This window comes from Ixodes scapularis, unplaced genomic scaffold (genome assembly GCF_016920785.2).
Source record: "Ixodes scapularis isolate PalLabHiFi unplaced genomic scaffold, ASM1692078v2 PGA_scaffold7__128_contigs__length_106722199, whole genome shotgun sequence".
NCBI lineage: Eukaryota > Metazoa > Arthropoda > Arachnida > Ixodida > Ixodidae > Ixodes > Ixodes scapularis.
In genome coordinates, this window is record NW_024609882.1 from 11176655 (window position 1) to 11193653 (window position 16999).

Genomic DNA, 16999 nt, shown 5'->3' on the forward strand with positions numbered 1-16999 from the left:
GTTTTTACCATAAAATTGTCACGAACGAGCGTTATAAACGAGTGATGTGCTAGGAGCATTGCAGACGTTAAGGTTAAAGTTTGAGCCCTGGCACGGCTCAAACCCGGGCTGGTATGGTGGCAGTCGGATGCTATAGCCACCGAGCTACTGGCGCAGCTGGTTTGGAAGGGTGGCAGGTTTTGGGCATAATTATTAAAATAAAGTAATAAATAAAATAAAATATTTAAAAATTAAATAAATTAACAATAAAAGTAAAATAGATAAATAAAAATAAATTGATGGAGCTTGATTTATCACTAGCAGTGATTGCTGAAACTTCAGCCCTGTTGTCTGTCTCTGGGTTCATGAGGTAAGAAAAAATGTGAAACTTGAGGCATCAGACAAAATGCCCTGAAATCCACTGGCCAAACCTCAAGTAAAAAAAAATGTTGTAGCTGAAACTCTCGAAGTCTTTGAGAACGCAATACGTACGATCAAATAGAAAAACTGAACACCCCGCTCAGTAAACAAGGGAGCAAAAGAAGGAGAGGTATTCTACGAACGAGCCCCACACTGGGAAACCTTTGAGGTAAGCAGCACAGACGGGGGGGGGGGGGGGGGGGGGTAAGAAAGGGCAAACCTTGGTTCACGAAGTGCCTGGAAATCGTCGAAGACCTGAAGTGCAGTCCCGAGTCCTTCCGCGATGTGGCTGCATGACTCTCCGCCACCGCCGACGAAGCTGCATTTTGGTGTGGAGACAGATGCGAATATTTAGTTGCCACAACATTTCGGCCATGTTTACCCCACTGTTACAGGCATTAGTTGAGTACATATTAATACTGCAGAATGGGCGAGTTGGTAAGGCATATTTACGAACCAGCGCACAGGTAGATAGTTGCTCAAAACTCCAAACGCACAAAAAAATATACTCACACAGCGCTGAACTATCAACTCATCTGTATTTATCCAAATTTCATCTTCTTCGACCCCAAGGAATAGGAACAGTTCAGTGCTGTGCGAGTGTATTTTTTTTGTGTACTTGAATTTTTGAGCAAGTGTCCACCTGTGCGCTGGCTTGTAATTATGAGTACATATTAGTGAAGAGTCAGCTTTAACTGTTAGAAGTTCTTTTATTATGATGGCGGCAGGAGAAGTTGGAAGCACTGCATCGTTTCTTGGTCCCTTTAAAGGCCGACGTAAATAATGCGCACTACCTACTTTTGCTTGCCTTGTCCTTGTTGGCTTTACAGATCCATTTGCGAGTGTCTGATCCATTTCCTTCGAAGCAAAGGATTTAAGTAGCGATGCAGGCGAGTCAATTCGAGCTCAAAAGAACCTTCTCAAAATTCAGTGCCATCTGGTAGCTCAAGAAGCAGTTTTGCTTTTGACAAACTAATCCGCCACTTTTGCGTGTCAGCGGCAGATGAGAATTGGTTCTTCAATAACCTCATATTCCTTCCTCAACTCGTTTATTTTTATGATGTGACTATTAGAAACAGACCAGCACAAAGCAGCAACCCATAAGCGGCTTTATTAAATTTCCGCCGTCAAAAGGCTTCAGAGTGAAACTTGTGCCAAGAGATTGATTGGACCGAACTTCGAAATAAACGCTTGTGCAGCTGTGTGTCTAATTCATGCATCGTGATGTACTGACGTCTCGAACATACAGACCTCGTGTACCCTCAGCTCGGCGGTATTTTTAAATTCTTTCTTCACCGGCCTCAAGAAGACCGCCATTAGTTTGGCACAGACGCCATACACTGAGATAAGAAAAGTGATTGAAGTTATTGGACTGAATTTCGAAAAATCTAACAAAATGTTAACAGAATGGAAAAAAAGAAATGATGATTTTGTTTTTACTTGTCTTTGTCTCTTTTGCACGGTGTGCATTTCATTATCCGAGCATAGAGCAAGTGGAGCAGAGAGGTGGCCCTCCCTCAAGTCGCTCGCCTGCAGGTTTAAGAGAGGCGGAGGCTGAGAGGAGCTTCTGCCTTGCAGAAGATCAAGGCTTGCATGCCAGCCAGAGGATCCAAAGTTCAAACAAAAGCAAAACGTGCAAGTGTGAAAAGTGTGGACGTACGAAACACGGTCAAACCAGGAAAGCAGCTTGGCCACGTTCGTTGTGGGAGCATTGCAGGTGGCAGCCGGCTCAGTGGCGCAGTCCGCCGCCATGAACACCACCAAGGCATAAGTCGTGCTGTTTGTCTGAAAGAGAAGCCACTGGATGAATGCATAGGGCTAAACCCTTGTAATCGGGCGGCGGCTTATGCCACCTAGCCAAAGCTTATAATCTCAACATTTATCTACATGTTCATGCTATGTTTCTTGTTGTATTTTCTTGAGTGTCATTAGAATATTATGACAATTGTACATTAATAACTTTGTGTTAACATTTTTTTTTTTTTGTCTATGGTATAGCAGTGTTTGCTGCTCGCTAACACAATGTTTTCTGTTGTTTTCTTTTCTAATTGTCTTAAAGTCTGTATGGTCCCACGGTCAAGCATTTATTGCGTTTGTGAGCCATATTTCTGCATGCGCTTCAAAAGAAAAAGTTATCATTATTATCATCATTATTACTATTAGTATTATTACCTCCCTTCTAAAGTATGCTCACCTTTCTGTAAATAAGGGGAAACAAAAAGACGATGGCAAAACGGCCAGCTGAGCCATGTTGAACGTATACTGAGGTTCAAACAGAATAAGCCAAATTATGTGGTAGTATGTTTGTTTGTTCTTAAATAGATGTATACAGAATTAATGTGAGCCTTCTGTGGATAAAGGGACAGTACTCTTTTTTTTTTCTGCTGATTTTAGATTAAGGGCATTAAGTTCGCTTTGCAATTCAGGCATGTTTAAAAAAAAAACAAGCAATGCACTTACATCATAGCCGCAGTCTCTGTCGTCAATCGGACCACCGTTGAAGTACCTTGAGAACGAAGCAAGAATGAATGAATTACACAGCCAGAATGAACCACAATGTCTTCGACATAGAAACCATAGACCATTCCATTTAGCACTCTCAGGGCGGCGCCATTTTGTTAGACCGCAGCACCCTCTCAACACATCCGGGAAGCTCAGCAGTTTCGGCAGGGTAAAACGAGAGAGGGCACGCGCCCAACTCCACTAGCAGACGAAAAACCGAGAAGTTGCCGTTCTCCATCTTTGGGCTGAACCGGCGGGCTGTACCGAATATCGAACTCTCGCTCGTGGCTGCCGTTATGAAGTGGTTCGCGTTCTTAGAATATGTATGGCTACTCCAAAATTAGCCTTTAGCGCTCTGTTGCTTTATTTCAGTAAATTATCAACTAGCGTATCTTTCTTCCGTTATTTCAACAGCAGTGAAGTCAGCCAGCACCTCAACCACTGCGTCTATTCTGCCATGAGAGCATGTTTTTATTTATTTCAGATTTCCGCTCATTGTCGCTAAAGGCCTACACCAGTACGAGCTTCGTATAGTAAATGAGCTACAGCAACCGGATTTACTTTTCGCCGGAGCAACCAACCACTCTAACACAGCTTTCAAATTTTTTCTTTTGTTTATTCGCCTGCAGGTAACATTGCAATTAGACTCGGTTAATCTTTTTATCGAGCACAGCATTACACAATAACTTGCACATAAAAATCCGTGCATCTGCGCTTAAAATTTCCAAGATGATGCAATTTTAAACCGAGTTTGAACGCCAGCCAGATGTTAGGTACAGCCCACTCGGTGGAGCAGACGAAGCGCGGGGTGAGAGGGGGAGGGCATTTTTTCTCTCTCCGCTCTTCCTAGTGGAACGGTCTATACATGGCTTGCATTGACGCGACGTCAGCCGCCGTTGCTCTGTACCATGTTCCAATGCCCGTACATTCTGCGGCATACATTTGGCACCATCGAATTTATTCTTCTCCTCAGGGCTTGCAAGGAATAATGAGTTTGATTTTGTGAAGTGTATGCTGCTGAAGGTACGGGCACAGGAGGGTATTGATGTCGCTGGCCTGTAATAAGGCGGAGCCTCCGGGGCAATAACGGGGGCGCGCGTTAACCCATCCGCCGCGCTGCGCTTTACGCCGCTTCGCGGCGACAGTCTGAGGCGGCTCATTACAAAAAATGTGAACCCACATGTGTGTGTGTATTGGCCCACACGTAAACGCCGCTTTGCGCCGCCCAACTATTCGCTAAAGTATCATTCGGTGAACCGCCCCCTCAGGAGGCTCCGCCTTATTACAGGCCAGCGACATCAACACCCACAGGAGCGTGGTATGGAGCAACGGCGGCTGGTACAGCGCCATATGAGGTTACGTGCAAGGCATGTATTGCACGTTGCTTTCACACAGGTTGCACGCACACATGGTAAGGCCAGAATGGGTATGTCTTTTTGTGATCTGGAATATTCTTTTATATTTTTTTGCATTCAGAAGAGGTTAAAGGATGACAGCCCCAGGTGAGAGTGGTGCTCGGGTTGATCCACCTAGAAGGAAAGGCCTGCGCATGACGTCATCACTTGTTCCTCGACCCGCCTCAGGCGGCAAACAAGTTCGCCGAGAGTTGCCGCAAACCGCAAACGCGGTCTTGGCGTCGCCGTGTGCTAGCGTCGCGATCGGTGTGAAACGCTGCAAGAGGCACTAGCGGCGGTAGTGGTAAACTGAGCTGTGTGGATTTACTAATGAGGACAACAAAGTGCAGGTCTTGCTTCTTGAAGGGTGATCGGAGCCAGAAACCAAAAGCGCACACAGACATCGAACCTCACTTGCATACCCAGAAGACAGGCTGTACTCACTCTAGCGTTGGTACGATGTAGTGGCTCTTCAGGCTGTCAACGTAAGGGCTCAGGTTTGCGGTGCCTTCGACGACGATCACGACATCGGCCACCCAGTTGCCTTGCTCCGCCACAACCATGATTCCGCCGAGAAGCGACGAGCAACGCTAAAGCGACTTCACCTGCGTTTGCGCACCATGCTGTCGATGTCCACCCGCTGCGCTGCGACCATGGCAACCTCTGCAAACTCCCTCGGGTCGTGGGAATCACGCGGAGATACGAAGTTTCAAGCACTTTGGCACTGCACACGCTCAGTACGGAAACAAGACGACCATGACGACCATGACACCATGAGAACGCGTCACAGCGTCACCGGCGTCCAAACTCGCTAATGTCAACCGCTATCACAACTCGTAAACGACCAAGGAGGTAAAATCCGTAAAATAGTGCCCCTGGATCCTGGATCCCACTGCTGGATCCCTGCTAGGCACCCTAGGGCTGTGTTCCAAAATTTACTCGATCATACTCCAGGGTAAGGGTTTTGTACCTTGGCGTTCTAAAACCTACCCGCGTCCAGCACTTTTCAATTTGTGTTGTCACGTGACACGACCCGCGCCGCCAGAGTACGGTGCCTGGAACGTGTCTCCGACTGGTGTGTTTACCGTGCCCAAAAAAGTGGTCCCTCGATTTCCGCCTGATGACGTCATAAACTTTTCATGTTGTCGCCAGTCGCGACCCTGGCGGTGTCTCAGCAGCTGTGGTGGATATCGCAGACGCCTGTTCTGCTGCAGGTCGCTCCCCACTGTGACAGTCCACAGAAGTTACAGCAGCCGAAAGATGGAACGCCTGGGACGCCGCGACAACAGCGACACTCGCGTTCGCTCGCGCTTTTTGCCAGCATTTCTACGGCCGACCGCCAGGATCGCGACAGGCAACAGCAGGACACTCCGGCTTCTGTGACGTCATTTGTTGCCACTTGGGGACCACTTTTTAATGTATGGGCACTGGGCGGAGACGCATGTAATGGATCACAGATAGCGAGTTCGTTTCACGGCACTCGTGCCCATCCCACTCGCAGCGTGGAGCGGGTTCGTTTCAGCCGGCACTCCACGAGTGGTCGCACTCTCCGAGTTCGTTTCAGTGCTGGTACCCCACGCGTGCATGCACTCGCTGCACCGAGAAAATCGGGAGTGCGCCAGAATGCAATCCCGTCATGCCTCGCTCCGGCGAGGAGCGGGAGCAGACGGCGAGGGTTCGTCTGCTACGATGTGTCGCGGAACCGAAAGGAAAAAAAGTAGATTTTCTGATATAAATTGCGTCCCGCGGGCAACGGAATCAAATGCGAGCTTGAATTGTGAGCGTCTGCTATTTTATGAAGGAAGCAATTGACAAACCGTGCTTTATTTACAGGTTTTAAGTCACTTTGTTGCCGTGCAGACGCTAAAATATACCAGTGTGTAAAGAAATGCCCAGAACAGACGCATCAGCGGCTCCCGAGATGTTTATCACCATCCGTGTGCGGGTGAAAAATTGAACATTTGTCGACAAAACTCTTCCAGCAGAAGCTTGTGACTGCCCAATAAGCAACAGAGAAAGGTAAACATAGTGGCTTTACCCGAGGCTTGGGCAACATTATCATGTTTAACATTTACCTACGTCAGCTAACTTGCATTTTGTTCGAGAAAGCTCGTTCTCGACGCCCTCACCAAGGCTGATATCTGATCCACCTGTAATGACGATCGACATCGAAAGTCCCACGAAAGGTTTTGCTGGATATTCCAACAGACTAGTTTTAAGCCGTACCCTTTCAGACTGCAACGACAAACAAATAACAACGCGCGCATAAACGAAGATAGAGCAGTGGCAAATAGCGAGCGCTCGGCGCGCGCTAGCCGAGCGGATTCTTGTTTCCCTCGCGAGATGAGAGCGATCTCTCCATGTGCCGCTTGTAGATCTGGGGCTAGTGGGGCGCTCGCCGAGTGGCTCCAACCGCTCCGTGGAAAAGTGGCGGAGCGCGTCGAGCGGTCCGGAGTAGTTCTCCGCGCAGCCTTTTTCGGAGGAGTACGATCTGTAGTCGTCTCTCGCAACGTTTCAATTTCGTTATCGACATTCCCGCGGGGGAGTGAAGGAGTTTCGCGGCTTTTTTGTTTCGATTGCTGGGTGGGCTCTCTTGGTGTGCTTGCTTTCGTTCCCCTCGTCATGACCGACTCGCCCGAGCAAACTGCGGCGATGACATTGTTGCTGTTAATTTCAGGAGGTATAATAAAACGCAGTGACAGCGACGAAGATACCAGCTTAGCTCCAGCTCGAGTGACGACGAGGCAGCCGTTCTCGGCGAAGTGTTTGCCGAGTCGTTTGGCTGGCCAGCGAAGAGGCCCAAGATACCGCGTTACGTCGAAGGCGTTGTGCGCGCCTATTCGGATGAAGAGCTAGGTATATGTCGTTTGTTCGTTTTGTGGTCTCTGTAATGTTAAAAGACAACACGCCAAATACTCCGCAGATGGAAGTCGCCTTCGGAGATGACGATCGCTTCACGGCATACGTGTTTGGTATTGCATCCTACGGCTCGTACAAGCACTTCTTGTTGTCTTCATCGGGCTTATATAACTGTAAAGAAAAATAAATTGTGTCTTAACGTCGGGGTCGCCGTTAATCAAGTAGTAAACAATCAATTTTTTTGTGAAAGCATAAAGTTCCGATCAGAACTTCATGCTTTCAGCAAACGCTCCTAGGCCGCCGCCATGTTGCTGATGCTGATGCGGCTGCGGCTGGTGCGACTCTCGCGCCCTCAATCAGCTAGAAATTTTCTGCCACTCTCTGGGGCTGTGAAGTGCCGCTCAGCGCGCTTCTCTACCTACGTTTTTGCGGTTTTGCATTCGACGTTTTCTCGCCCCTCTTGAAAGTTTCCACTTAATTTTTTTTTAATGTGTGCTGCGTACCCTTTTTGTGTTATCTTCCATTGTGAGAAATAAGGCTGGGAAGTGCCTGCCATTCAAGCTTTTCTGCTCGACATTCATGGTAAACGAAGGAGGTGAAGGACGTCGAACGACCCTCGACGCGATTTCGCGAACATTGTTCTCCCCCCTCCCAAAGATAATCCGCGTAGAATCTTCAGTCATCTCCAAAAATAGTTGTCCGGGTTGGGGTGAGAAACGGGTTAGTCGCATTTGTTTCTTTGCCTTGGTGCGGTTGTGAAAAAAGGAAGCTCTCCCCAAAACGGGCCCCAAAATGAAGTCATCTCGGATTTCGTCCGATCGTCAAGATGTGACTGTCGCCGTCTGCGACTGTGTTATTTGAGATCTTTCTCAAATAAATTATTTTCGGATAACGCTGCATCGTGCAGTACGTACGATATATTATTCGAATGTTAACACTTCCTTAATTGTATGTCCGTGTCCAGTCCATCGGTAAACACGTTATTTGTGAGCGTGAAAAATGCATGCCTTTCGGCCCTCTTCTGTTGCAATTTATTTTTGACAGCAAAGTGCTTTGTCGTTTCACATGCGGCAAATCCCGCGGCGCCGTCAAAGCTTATCGTAAGAAGAAAAAAAAAAAAAAGAACATTCCAGTCGCATTTGTTCTGTCGCGCGCGTACCCAACAAAAGTAATTTAGATTTTTTTTTTGCTTTTTTTATGTTTTTTAATGTCCTCGGGAAGATACATGTACCGTGAAACACAAAACATAGCGGGAAAATACGAGAATTTAGCCGCCAGCAGCGTTTGAAACTGCGCCTATTGAAATCACAGTCCACTCGGTTAGGGTTAGGAGGGACACCGGTGAGAGTCTAGCCTCAAACTCAGTGACTGGGCTCGAAAACGGCTTGTTGCCCCTGGGGTCGAGTGTTTTTTGGAAAGGTGTATAAGCGGCAGTCTCGAACGAAGCGATTTACAGCGGGCGTCCCTGGTTTTGAGAGGGTACGTCAGTGTTGCCCGACTGCGCTGAGCTGTGGGTTTTCTAGTCAGTGGGCTGTGGCAGCCTGCGTAGGCGCACTTCCGGGAGCTGGTGGAGGCTAAATTGCCACGTTCTATATTTTATTTCGTGTTCTATGGGAAATAGAATTTCTCTGTGTTTTTAAAAATGCATTGGTACTATTTTTGGGAACAAAAACGAAGAAATAAAAGCTGTTTTGGTGAGTCGGTGCGCGACAGAACAAATACAACTGGAAAATTTGTTTCCTTTTATGTTGATCTTTTTACGGCACCGTACACTCAGCTGTGTCAATTTACAAAGGTCTTAGCCGTCGAAAATATTTGACTACACCGAATATCCGAACTGCATGGATATTCCCCGCCCACAACATGAAATTCAACGAGTATCATCAATCGAACAACATATAGATATATTGTACGTAACCAACGGTGCCACGTTATCCAAACAGGACTTGAGAAAGGTCTCAATTAACACAGCATGTCCAATATACAGTGTCGACAATCGCCGAGAGTCACTTCACGACAATCGGACGGAATCCGGTGTGTTTTGGGGAACATTGTGGTTCACCTTGGGGCCACTGCCTTTGGGAGTACCACGTTCGCGGCGAGACGCTCTACCGCGAAGCGGGTTCGTGCTCGCGTGGCATGTTGCTCGTCGAGCGCAAACAAACACCAGTCACGTTGGTAACGGTGATAAACTGTTTATTTACAATGAAACAAATAACAACAACACAGCGGCTATAAGCTGGTGAACGCCGTCGGTGTGGAGATCGCCCACGGCCGAACGGTCGTTCACAAAGGTACAAAGTACGGGGTAAACGCTCACCGGTGCGCCGGAAGGGTCCCCGTTGTCGCCACCGCCGAATCCCAGGAAGAAGCCCGAAGCGAGACCGCTGTCCGCTGGTTTTAAGATAACGGCGGGGGCGAAGTGGCCAATCAAGGAGCGACACGTCGATCTCCTTTGTGCGGGGGTTCGTTACGGAAATCGCCCCAAGGGGGGAGAGGAGGAAGCCACTCACAGCAGAGCCGTGTATTGGGAGAGTTTGGCCAATAGGCGGAGCAAAGGCCGCCGCCAGCGCCGAATAGTCCCCCTGCGCTTAGAGCGTAAACTAAATTTGTGACACAGCGTCGACCAATCAGGAGACCGCGACGTCACAATATTGCGAACGACATTCAAAGCGTGAAATAGACGCGTTCAATCTCGGTCTCTCTGCTCCATCTCACAAATGTCGGCAGTGAAGACAAAGGTACAGGCGCGTGAACCTAGCTCAGCAAAACGCTTTTGTTTGTACGAGAACTTCTGCATAGGAGCCACTTTCCGAAGCCACGCGCTCGTGCTCATGTTTTTCTCTGCGCCGCTGATGTTGGATTGTTAGAACAGCGTCCTGTGACTGGCGGAAAGAAAACAGTGCAAAGGGTGGGACGCGCGAGCGTCTGGAGACGCGGAGTCCCGCTCGACTCGTGCGCTGGCTTTGGCAGTGCTTTCTTTCATCGTCTCAGCTGAGACGCTGTTTCTAGCAAGTTAGCCCTGGTTTGGAGCGCACGTTCATTTATTCTACACTTGAATATTGGCGTGACGGAAACCTCGCACGCAAAAAGTTTTCAGTCACTGAGAGTCACACTTTTTAACTCTAGCGACGCTGAAACGGCTTGAATTAGTCGTGTCAAAAATTTAGAGCTCACGACCACCGCTAGGGGCTGTTTCGCGGCCTGTAATTGGCCCCGAGATGCTCGCCTATTCAAACCAATGTATGGCCAAACTCTCTCGATAAACGGCTCTGCCACTCACAGTAGTAAGCAGCGCCACCTCTCGCTACGCCAGCGCGGCCGCCACGGCGCGCCAAAACGCTGACGCGACAGAATGTTGAGGGATCACAATCCCCACAACATCTAGAAGAGAGCTGCTTTTTCGCACAGCTTCAAAGTAACTGTACGAACGTGTCTATTCCGTCGCCACAACCTGGACCCGACCCTATCAGCTATTTTTCGCGAAGACCCGGAACATAGCCGGGAAGGCTTTTGGGGGATTATCTCAACATAAATAATCCTCCAAGAACGTCGAACTGCCTGCGTCGCGGGCTGCTTGACGTTCGCTCTCTTCGTTCGTTTCTTGTGAAGGCCGAGTAGGCTACGAGCCCTGGTATTCCCTGGTTCTCACAGTGGTAGATAACATACAAAGGGTAAGCATCCTAAACAGGCGAATAAAGTAAAAACTTCCAAGAAAAGCCGGCGAACTCCGAATGCAAAATGCAGGTGGGGAGTCACGCTGACCGGGCTTCCACAGCTCAGGCGGGTGCCAGAAATTTCGGGCTGATAGGGGTCGCTCTATTCGCAAAATGGCACTGCTTGTGGAGAGGAGGACGAGACGGCTGAGCACTTGATACTCTACTGTAAAGGGCTTCACCCTATGCCTACCGAAGACAACATAGATTTAATAAACTCATTGGGGTTTAGAGACAGCGAAGGGAGAGTGGATTTCAAGACTGTAGAGATTACCAAGAAATCGAGAAAAACTAGGTATTTTCTTATTCACTGATGGCAAGGGGGTTTCATAGCCTCACTTTCTTTGCACTGCGGAGTGAATATAGATTTCACATTTAAATATTCTAAGCTTAAATGGTAAAACAAAATGGCTAGGTGGCGTAAGCTACCGCCCGATCCAAAGGGCTCAGCCGTATTCATCCACCCATCCATCCATCCGGCGGCGGCCCCGAGAAGTTCGCGTGGCGCCCCCTTACGGCGAACCGGTGTGACGTCACGGCGAGGAGAGAAATTTTCCCCGACTCGGCCCGCTCGCCCTGTGGAGGCTGTGACGACGCTAGCTGACGGCGCGCTCGTTTCTATTTATTTTTTTTTGGCGTGTTTTTCGTAGGAAGTGTAAATTTTTTTATGTGCCTTTATTGAGGTATGGCCTGTAGCTACAGGCGAAACTTCAACCAACATTTTAAGCATGGTTGACAGGGCAGGCAACGCATGAATCACAGCTGGTATATGAAAATAAAGAAATATGGCCACAATTGCAGGAGCATCACTATAGATTTACATCTCCCACAATAAATTCTGCTGATGGTATGAATGAATTGGCAGGTTATGTATACTACTTTTTTTTTGTATCTCTGTTTTTAAACAAGTCGCCGAAGCAGAAAAGCTGCGTGCTGCTCGAGCAACATGCTAAATACAGTCTGGGCCATCAGGAAAGAATCACAAGTAAGACAGCCCTAGTGCAGGGGAAAAAAAAAAAAAAAAAACAAGGAACATTTATTATATACATTGCTTGCATTTGACCATTGCTGGATTCGGATAGTATTTCAATGGACTACACGGGTGGTATTTGTGGACTTGTTTATATCAACCCTAGTAATGTATAACAAACGTAAGCGAAGGTGTCTAGCTCGTTATTAGCCCCTTAAGCCCTAAAATTGAGATTTTACTTAAATCGAATTGTCCTGAAGCTAAAATACCAGAAGCTTTTCTCACTCTGACTGTCGCCCTTCACAGGTTCCACATTTTCTGCTGCTAGTGCTGCATCTACCGCTGGACAGACGTTCGAATGCTTGCTTTTACTCCTGTTTTCCTCTGATGTCAGAGAGTCCAGCTGTAGGGAGTTTGGAGGCTGAGGAAGCTTTTGGGGACCTGCAGCAGTGTCTCTTTTAATTGGAAATGGCAATTCAAACTATACGGTGTATTTTCGGAATAGGCTGGAATAAAGAATGTCAGGAAAAAGTATAAACATTCCATATTACGGCACTATTGCCGTGCATAGTTTGGCAGTTCAATACATATCATACAGACAACTGAGGGCAATTCGGCCGTTTTTGCTGCTACCATACAAACTAATTTCCAGCAATTGCGCAGCTTCTAAGAAATATGCCTGCATACGTGTATAAACTATATAATTAATTTGCGAGGAAGCTACATTTATGTAAAACAACCCTGTTCCACGAGCACTTTCAAGAACATCAGACGCACGGCCTTTAAAACATCTGCGAACCAGCGCATGCAGAGTGGCAGCGCAGAGTCAGGGTCGCGAGCTAATTTGCCGACCACCCAAAGGCCCATGATATAAATGCCACTTCAAATGCCTTGAAAGCGGGATCTAATATCGTCTTAAATCATGAACGTGCAAGGAACAGAATTCCAGCGTCTGAAACGCTTGCGCCATCGCTTCACCGACCCCTCGCAAGATTGCCTTGTGTCGTGTGAAGGGACGGGGAGGTTCATCGGCGGAATTGCCTCCGCCGAAAGCTTTCGGGATTTGTAACCCAATTTTAAAGGTAAAAGGGACAAGCAGGCTTATAAAATGTACGGAAGCACGTCAATACCGGCCTAACTCAACGTCTTGCACACTAGGTAAAAGAAGTTCAGCTCCTCGAAGAGCTTGCGGCACACAACGCCAAACCAGGAAACCGGTGCTGGGAGGCGAGCCGATGCGAGATCGCGGAGCGGAGTACTCCCCCTGACGTCACAGTACACCTCACCCAATCCGGGCGCCGCGACCGCAGCGACGCTTGTGCTCGCTTTCGGGGCTATATGAAGGGTAGGAGAGGGCATGACGTCGCCGCGTAGCCTCTACAAGCCATGCTCCCTTGACGCCTCGCCTCTTTCTAATTTTCCTCCTTACTCTGCTCACTTATCAGGACAACGTGACCACATCACGTGACCGTAGCTAGCCTTCGTCTAGCCTTCGATCTGATAAAACCTACCGGACGGAGCGCGCGCAAGCCTGCAAGCAATCCTTCTAGAAGCAATCATCCATCTCACACGTGACATGTCGCGCGCACCAATAGCCAGAGAGATCTAGTCGCGTTGGCCACATCTATTCTCTTCATACATAACAACGCTTAGTAGTAGTAGTAGTTTAAACTTTTTATGACTAGGCTTCACCAATATTGCAACGTGCCCTCTCATAGTACTTCTAACCTCCTTGTTCAGCACGCAGACCACCATAAATTTATTGCACTGCAGCGTAAAGTCGGTGTTACATATGAAAGCAAAGCGAGTTTTCGACGGTAGAAACCTTCTTCTAATAGTGAGTCCGTAGAAATTACACGGCGGAAACAAAAGTAATTACTGGAAACGATGTTTGTTGTTATGCTGCCTACGAGAACAAGGGGGGGGGGGGGGGAGGAGGGAGAGGGAACGCGGCGCAACGTGATAGTAGCCACATTAAAACCGCTTACGTTGCAGCATAGGCTTAGCAGCGAAGAAGTTGCTGCCATGTACGGCGGACTGAGTTTTACTTTTTTTTTTTCGCTTTGGAAAGATAATGTATTGTTGTGTTACATAAGTCCTCCTGCATACAGACAATGAAGTTTCATTATATTTGTCTTGTTTACTTAGTTTGAAACCCTAAAAACGGGCTTTTGACAACTTATTGCTTCCGTCATCTCGCTGCTCTGGTTTCGGTAACAAAAGCAAAGCGAAACGCTCGTAGTTCCCGCCCTCAGTGCACGTTGCACATCTTCCACATTGTGACATCGGATAACTGGATGAACGAGGATTTGCATTTACTCAGAGGACACCCTCGCCGCTTCCTCACCGTTGAGCAACCGGATGAGCTGGCGGCAAGCCTCGGGTGAAATGCTTGAGCATCAACAGCCCAAATGCACTCAGTGCCGATGCGGGCTTCTGTCAACCGGTAGCCCAGCACAAACCGTGAACGTTCCAGCTCTTTGTCATGACACGGTGTAGCAGAAAGCAGGGTAAAATACAACTAGACGGACCACCGAAGCAAAAACGCACTGTTATCGTAAATCTTGGCTTGTGAATGCGCCTTTGTAGATCACCTTATTATTCGCTTTGCTGGAGAGACGCAAACGACGTGCATAACAAAATCCTTTGCATATTCCGCACCCCTCGCAAAAACACTTACCCAGTGACCTTGCGAAAAGCGCGAAACACGGAGTCCGCACCGTCCTGACTTACCAGTCTTTTACCTGCTTTAGCAGTTTGTACCTGCTAGTAGGTATGTCTACTGAAACTGAACCTTGAAAGCAGTGCCAGAGAGAAAAGAGACAAAGTTGGGAAAGCTTGCTCGCTCTCCCTAATTTCTCAACTCTCGAGTGATTGTACCATGATAAATTCAGTAACACCTCCTCCCAAAACAAAGAAAAAGCACTATATTCACTTCATAAAAAAATGGTTTCAGTTCATGCATCTGTGGGCAGGTAGGAAATATTTCCCTAATTTATTCACGCCGCATGATGAGCGCAACAAACTCCCACGAGATTTGCAGAAAAATATCGGTGGTGACTTAAGTTTCCCTGAAGCTCAGGTTAACCGGTCGTTTGCAGGACCGAACCATCTACTCGAGCGGTGTGCGTCGCTGTGCAAACGCAGTTTAACAACACGAAGCATAAAAACGGCAGATTTAGGACAACAATCCGGAGTTCATTGTTCAATTAAAACGACGTAATTTTGTTGAAAACGCCCGCAGCTTTTTACTCACCGCATGCGTCGGGAATCTTCCAGATTTTGAAACGAAACGAAGGAAGATTTACTTTTAGAAACGCTCGCTGCGTCCCCCCGGACCAGCTGAACCGGATCAGCTGACGACAACGGAACTGAACCCGTTGAAACTCAACCCTACAACAACCAATTTGCGCTCCGTGTTAGTGTAGGCTTCTATACCTCCAAGCACCGCACCACACACCAGGAACGTTTAAGCTCTTTGTCGCATCGCCCTGTTGCACCAAACAGAACGAGATCACCGAAGTCAACGCAGCGCCAGCGGCGTAGACTTTTTATTTTCCCGGTGGGGGCAGGCTGAGAAGTTCTCCAGGGGGGGGGGGGGGTTGCTTTTTCGCGCAATTTTTTTACACCGGCAATTATCAGTAGTTTATTTTAGGGGGATACATTTTACAGTGCATGTATATTCATTCATTCATTCATTTATTGTACCCTTAAGGGCCCTTCTTCATAGGCATTACATAAGGGGGGGGGGGGGGTGATACATAAAAAAATACAAAAACAAAGCACCAGGTGTTGCAGCTAACAGTGCTGCACTTGCATAAGATGTGAAAAAAAAAAAATACTATGATTGATTCTTAGTAAAAACGTGAAATTATAGCACCACAAAACAAGGTGTGTCCGTCGCTGTGTGCGTTATTTTGTTTACATGCCACTACTAGAAGCTCGTTACATGGCACGTAAACAGCGCCTCAGTAGCGATCATAGCCCGGGAAAGCTCTGCCCCCCCCCCCCCCCGCCCCCCGGATTTCACCAGGGGGGGGGGGGCACAAGCCCCGATGCCCCCCCCCCCCCCCCACCCCCCCGTAGTCTACGCCTATGACCAGCGCTATGTTGAACGTGTGTTGTTGCTAGGTTTTCTCCGACCAAACAAAAACAACGAAAGCAAACCGGCTCTAGCTTCCAGCGTATACATCGGCGTTGCGCCGTGGCCAGATTGTCTGAGGAAGGCGCATGGGAAGCGGCGGCAACTCCCCCCCCCCCCTTCATGTGGAAGCCGGAATCGGGAAGGACCAGGGAGCAGGAGAGGTGTCTCTCATAACTCTTTTTATATACATAGGGACAAGTTCAACATCTAGAGAGCACGCGCCAACAGCCGCCTGCTGCTCCTTTTATCTCGTCACATTTCCCCACATCCCTAGCAGGGAATTTCCAGGGTTCAGGCCTTCACAAAGACTGTGGGGCCATTGTTCCTAACCATTCAGGTATGCCCTTCCCCGCTCTCTCACACACTGTCACACGCGGCACACACACGGAAGGGCCAGACATCCGGCGTCGCCGGTCAATCTCGGCGGACATCGAAGTCCGGACGGCGGGCGTCCTGGCTTCCGCGCGTTAGGGGATAATCCCATGGGCGATCTAAGCTGGAGAAAGCGTTCCAAGGCTGCCGGGGCGCCGTGCGTCGAGGCCGACGGAAGCAGGAAGGTGAGGGGCCGGAAGGTCAAGCCGTCTCGATGACACTGGCATCCGTCAACTCGATGATCCTTCGCAGAAGGTCACGTCGTCCCCCTGTACAAGGCTCGTTGGCTACCCCAAGGCGCCTCTCGCGTTGCTTCGGGGCACAGCTGACCGTGACCACCTGGCGACGACTCTCCAGGGCATTCACCTGTGGCGGTTGGACTCTACGGCGAAACTTGCCTTCCGGGGCCTTTCACAACTCCTCCTCTTAGAGTACTGCACGGGTCGGAATTTCTAAACCCGGCCCGACCCGGCCCGGTAGAGGCACGGCCCGGGCCCGACCCAAGCCCGATAGAATATTTAATTCCTAGGCCCGACCCTTCCCGGAAAACACACGGCCCGAGACCGACCTTTTTTTTTTTTTTTTTTTTTCAATAAAAGTTTGAGCCGGCTTGAGCCCGGCAGATTATATACATGAGCCCCAA

General features: G+C 48.6%; 1 protein-coding gene across 1 annotated transcript in view; it reads right to left on the reverse strand.

Annotated features, from left to right (window-relative positions):
• Window positions 1-5296, reverse strand: part of LOC8040215 (mediator of RNA polymerase II transcription subunit 25) — a 41333-nt gene extending 36037 nt beyond the window's left edge. The window contains exons 1-4 of the mRNA XM_029972606.3: window positions 4740-5296; window positions 2860-2905; window positions 2060-2184; window positions 620-718 (exon numbers count right to left, since the gene is read on the reverse strand). Coding sequence (XP_029828466.2) covers window positions 620-718; window positions 2060-2184; window positions 2860-2905; window positions 4740-4858 — 389 coding nt within the window. The 5' untranslated portion in view covers window positions 4859-5296. The remainder of the gene's footprint in view (window positions 1-619; window positions 719-2059; window positions 2185-2859; window positions 2906-4739) is intronic.
• Between the last annotated feature and the right edge of the window lie 11703 nt (window positions 5297-16999).